Raw genomic sequence first — 6,025 nt, forward strand, 5'->3', positions numbered from 1 at the left:
AACAAAAAGACATAACCCTCTTCTTATTTAGACATTTCTTGGGCCCAGGAAGGGCCAATAAAATCTGGTCCAGTATCTAATAGAAGCCCATCTAACAAAAAAGGACCTAAATTATTCTCTCATGCAGCCCGCTATCTACGTTAGACCAAAAAAAAAAAAGGAAATCCCGGTTCATCCGAACCGGGTGAACGTGTGGGTTCAAAGTTAAAGGAAATAAAGATGCAAAACCAGAAGAACCGAAGAAGAAGAAACTCAGTTGGATTAGAAGATCTGAACAGAGAACGGAGAAGAAGAAGAAGAACGAAGAGAATGGGGACGACGGTGGCGGGACTTGCGCCGGGGCTTTCACGGAAGCTGAAGAAGGTTCTAGAATCGAGGACTGACACGCCGGATCTGTTGTCCTCTCTCAACACACTCTCTTCCTTCTACGAAGAGAACACTCCACAGTCGCGCCGCAATCTCCGATCCACCATCGAGAAGCGCGCTCTCTCAATCAACCTCGAGTTTATCGAAGCTTCCCGCCCCGTGCAGCTGGTAATTCCAATCTGCTTCTCATTCTTAAAGCTCCTGCTTGCTTTTACTTGCTGCTATTCTGATCCGATCCGATCTCTGTAATGCGTCTGTTAGGCTTTGGATAGCGTCCAGAACGAGGTCAATGCGCTTACTGAATGCTGCGACAGGTGTGGATTTCGATTTGAAATGATTCTTTAGTTGTAGTTTCGTTGATTTCATGCCTATCGTAGAGGCAGTAGGTGTTATCATTTTGAACTTGTGCAATGAAACTTTTGGTCTCAAGTTTTGTGCTTAGCTGAGCTGCATGCTTATGTAGGAGCTGAATAGTGTTCAAATTGAGATAGGAGTGTGAATGTATGACTACTTAATCCCTTTTATACTGGACCACTTGAATTGAGCAGAAGTGTATATAAAATGTAATGATGTAACGATTGAGGTGCAAAAAGTGGCAGAACAATGCTTGTTTTGTTTGCAATGTAATAAGTTATAGGTTTAGAAATGGCAAGGACAATTCATTTGTTTGAGTGTGATATGTTTCATTTCAAGAATCGTATTGAGAAACTCTACTAAACCCTAGTTTTTCATTAGCGGCACAGCTCCAGAAACATTAGGGTGATGAATTAAGATTGATGATCTGTTCAGCAATTGTTCATTAGGGTTTATGAATTAAGATTTTGAGTTTTAACTCAGAGAATATCAAATTTATCTTAAAAATGGTCATATTGTTCTCTAAATTTAATATTTTTTTTTACTAGTGTGTAGATCTTCTGATAAAATCTTAAGGTTTTATAATTTACAGGATAGCAGAGGCTTTAAACAGTTGTAGTGATAGCACTGGTGACATTATCAACACCACAGAGAGGCTCAAACAAGAGCTTGAAACTACTGTCCAAAGACTAGAGATTGTGGCATGTTTCCTACACAATTATCAGCTCTCCCCTGAAGAGGTTTAAGTTACTGCTTGATGTCTCTCCTATTGTTGGACTGTGGCTTCGTGAATTAATTTCAAGATAATCATATAGTGTTCTTGCTTATCAATAATTATTGATTATCGGCAGATAAATGCACTTAGAGATGAAGAGCTGAATGAGAACTTTTTCAAGGCACTTTCTCATGTCCAAGAGATTCACGCCAACTGCAAAGTGTTGCTTAGGACACATCATCAGGTAATCTTGTTCTATGTATATCCTTCTTATCCTATTTTCACTCTTGTGAGTTACTGCAGAATTCTGCAGTCTGCAGATGTTAGCCAAAGTCTGAATAATTATGCATATAAGATTATGAGTAAGTTAGAAATACTTTGTCCTCGGGGCTAAAAAAAAGGGGGATACTTTGTCCATGACATACGTGGTAAGAGTACTGCTAGCCGGCTGTTTGTCCCAGTATGGAAATATTTATTTGTTTACTATTTTCTTTTAAGTATGACATGCATCCATGTTATCTTACATGGCTTAGCTTCTAGCATTAGTCCTATAGTCTCATATTTATCATAAACCTAAACAATTTGGATTATGGTTTATTATTATTATTATTGTTATTATTATTATTATTATTATAAAAGAAGAATCTCATCAAGACGAGGAAAAGTATATTATAAAATAGAGGGTAGGAGTTTGATCAAGGTTTATCATAATAGTGATCTTGTTATTGTATTATTAATTTGTGCTTTATGTGTTGAGCTATCTTTGTGCATTATGCAATGTCAGTTCTCATTGTATATTATTGAATAACATGAGATACTTTCACTGCAGCGTGCTGGTTTGGAGCTAATGGATATGATGGCTGTGTATCAAGAAGGAGCTTATGAACGCCTATGCAGGTGAGCATTCATATAATTCAGGGTCATTTGGCTTGCGTGTGATGCACAATTGTTGCTTATGTGTGCGGTTTATACATGCATAATGCTTGAGTTTGAGCCTTGCATGTGTCATTGATATATGTCGAAATCAGATGAGTAGCACAAAATAGAAAGAGAATCAGATCCTTGTGAGATGTCAGAGAATCATGAGAAAGAAAACCATGTGCGAATAATCTGTACCATTCGTTTTGAATTTTTTTTACCTGATACAACAGGATATATACATATGTTATATGTAATCATTGAATACAGCTGCCATGATTATAAAATTTATAACAAGTTTCACTAACTTAAAATGGTTGCACTACTACTTCACTTGACTCTGGAGCAATGTAGTGGTTGTAATTTACTCTTAACATTATAATGTCAGAGAATATCTCACGTCTTGTAAGATTTCTTAGAGACTCTCACAACTTGTTTCTCATTGAAACTGGCTTGTTTGATTATATATATATAAATTCTTCACTTTTAGGTGGGTTCAGGCAGAATGTAGAAAATTGGGTGATACTGACAATCCGGAAGTTAGTGAGCTTCTGAAAACAGCTGTGAGATACCTCAAGGAAAGATCTGTCCTTTTCAAGTATTGTGCAGAAGAGGTATGTTCAATGTTGATCAATCAACCTATTGAAAAATTGGCCAGTCTATTAGTGATTGTTGTTTGGATTAGAAACCAGTCATCTTCCATATTAGAATTGATATGTTTCATATCATGAAGCATGTTAATGCACCAGCTAATATAATTCCTAGCGAACCATTTGTTAACAATACAATCTAAAGAATCTACATAATATCAAATTTAAACCTGGATTTTCTTTATCATCATCTACTTGCACATTATAAATTATTAAGTCACTAAATTCTGCAGGTAGCCAATATGAGACACAATGCACTTTTCAGAAGATTTATTAGTGCTCTTACACGTGGAGGACCTGGTGGAATGCCTCGACCAATCGAAGTGCATGCTCATGACCCATTAAGATATGTTGGTGATATGCTAGGCTGGTTGCATCAGGTATTGTGTGAAAGCATTGTGATGAATGCCTTGAAGCCACTCTGGATGCTGTTTCTCGATCATGGTTTATTTATTTTTCATATATTTTCTATATGAATGCAGGCCCTGGCATCTGAACGTGAACTTGTACTTGTTTTATTAGATCCAGATGCAAGTGTGGATATTGGACCAACAGCAAAGCAATTCTCCAATAACCCTGTGAATGGTTCTGCAAAGACAGAAAGTGACTTGATGTTTGTTCTTGATAGAATTTTCGAAGGAGTATGCAGGCCGTTTAAGCTGAGAGTTGAACAAGTTTTACAATCTCAACCGAGCTTGATAGTCTCTTACAAACTGAGTAATACCCTTGAATTTTACAGCTACACCGTGAGTTTTTCACTTCAGTCGATTTTCCATGAAAGCAATAATCCCATGTTTTTCAAATGATGTCATGACTTGTAATGGCCGTGTAGATTGCAGATTTACTTGGACGAGATACTGCACTATGTAATACACTATGGGTGCTGAAAGATGCTGCTCAGAAAACATTTTTTGATATTCTGAAAGGTCGAGGAGAAAAACTTTTACGATATCCCCCACTTGTAGCATCTGATCTTTCCCCGCCTCCAGCAGTTAGAGAAGGAGTATCCATACTTCTTGAAATTATTGACACCTACAACAGCATGATGGTTCCTGCTTCTGGCCAGAAACCTGCTTTTGATCCAGTTATATCTGCGATACTGGACCCAATTATTCAGGTTTGTTATCTGGTTTCTGTATTTTATGCTGTGACCTTTATATTCCAAATGATATTCTGAAGTTTGACCTTCCTTTCTAATATTGTATCACTTCTTACATAATAGTAACTTAGGAATCTTTGAACATCTTTGCCTTATCTGTATGAGAATGTGATGATCTCACCATCAAATCTTTTTTAAACTGCTTTGCTTCGGTTCCAAGATATTGTCTGGCATTGTTTCAAACTTGGAGAGCTCCTTCCTGCTTCTCATGAGCTAAAGCGGGCTGTTTCATAATCTACCCATATATTATTTGGCATTTGACCAAGTTTTACATGGGTTTCTTCCTTTGTTTTTGTCATTTCTTATTCCAAACAGAATGGTGCATATTTTGGTTCTTCCTGAAGATTTATTAAACCATACTTTGTATATTCCAGCTGGAACTAGTTTTTTCAGCTCTAGCTCAAGGATATGTAGAATATCCCATTTAAGGACAGTTCCAAATGCATGCTGTTCATTTTGAGAAAAAAGCTAATCTTATAGACTCATGGATTTCGTTGGTGTGTATTTGTTACAGATGTGTGAACAAGCAGCAGAGGCACACAAATCAAAGGGAGTCGGTCACTCATCAAGAAGGAATAGGATGAGTTCTGACTCTGGTCAACTTACTAGATCGTCAGTTGATGCAATCTTGTCAAGTAGCAATCCTGCTTCAACCTCACAGGTCTATTATGCTCCTCCATCTTTTATCCATTTTTTTCTTTGGGTTTCACTAATATTTGATGTTGGTAGATGATACAAACTTTGTTACGATGCTCTAAATCTAATTGATTATTATTCCCAAATATCTTCACTTGTATATATGCTTTATTGAATGAGATTGAACGTTAGGGGTATTTTTAAAGAAAATCACAAACATTAGGAACAAAAAACATACTTTATCCAATTTAAAATCATAAAATATTTGGCTTTTATTTGATTCCATGTCAAATCATAAATGTAAAACCATGTGGACTGAAGTAAATCCCTTACTACATTGTCCAATGTTCAAATGTAGTAAAGTTTTATATTACCATCTTTGTATTTTGGACATGACAAGTAAAGATGAAGAAATTAAACGTGCAGCAAGTTAAAAAGTGGTCAGCCTCTGGACTTTTTGATTAGTTCCATACAGAACTAATATCCAATAAACTAGCACTTGGTTGAGTCATAATTGCCCTCACCTTCTAATGCCTTCATCTTTGTTTTTTTCTTTTTTGGGCAGACTAGTGAGACCCCCTCCAAGATCTTTCTCATTAACTGCTTGTGTGCTATTCAACAACCTCTATCTCGGCATGAGGTTGCTGCTGAATACGTGAAAAGGCTTGGAGCAATGATTGATAATCACTTGCGTGTTCTCGTGGAAAAAGAAGTTGATGCAATCTTAAGAAGGTGTAATTTATCTGAAAAGATGCCTCATTTCCACAATTCAGTTCACGAGGGAGACAATGAAGTTGGTATGCCATTGGCGGAGATGGAAGGCACAAGTCCAGCGATCCTTTCCGAGTGTTTGAAGGCTCTTTTTGGTCTTGTTTTGGGAAGCGATAATTCTCTGCCTGAATTTGAGCAGATGCAAGTTCCAAGGTTGCGTTCCGAAGCTTCTATAGGGGTGGCCAGGTCTCTGGCACAAGCTTATGAGCTTATCTATAAAGCAATTATGGATCCCAAGAATGGCTATCCCGATCCCAGGGCGTTGGCCAGGCATCCTCCTAATCAGATAAGAACCATTTTAGGAATATAGGCCTTTATTGATATGTTTTGCTGTTTACCTATGCATGTTTTTATTTGTTGATTACGTAAATATCTTTCCTTTTATTTTTTTTCGTACTCTATATCTCCTGCGTTTGTAATTGTATTGTTATACATTAAATAAGTTTCGTCATGTGC

At 37.0% G+C, this 6,025-nt stretch overlaps 1 protein-coding gene across 1 annotated transcript; it reads left to right on the forward strand.

The window, feature by feature from the left end:
• The first annotated feature begins 219 nt into the window (after positions 1–219).
• On the forward strand, positions 220–6,025 carry LOC107642464 (oligomeric golgi complex subunit). Its single transcript, XM_016345827.3, has 11 exons — positions 220–534; positions 628–680; positions 1,313–1,460; positions 1,572–1,679; positions 2,265–2,332; positions 2,844–2,967; positions 3,237–3,383; positions 3,486–3,749; positions 3,836–4,120; positions 4,677–4,823; positions 5,364–6,025. The coding sequence occupies exons 1-11, from the start codon at positions 220–222 to the stop codon at positions 5,877–5,879; spliced, it is 2,175 nt and encodes a 724-aa protein (XP_016201313.2). The 3' UTR covers positions 5,880–6,025.

The sequence above is a fragment of the Arachis ipaensis genome, chromosome B5 (assembly GCF_059453495.1).
Source record: "Arachis ipaensis isolate K30076 ecotype BB chromosome B5, ASM5945349v1, whole genome shotgun sequence".
NCBI lineage: Eukaryota > Viridiplantae > Streptophyta > Magnoliopsida > Fabales > Fabaceae > Arachis > Arachis ipaensis.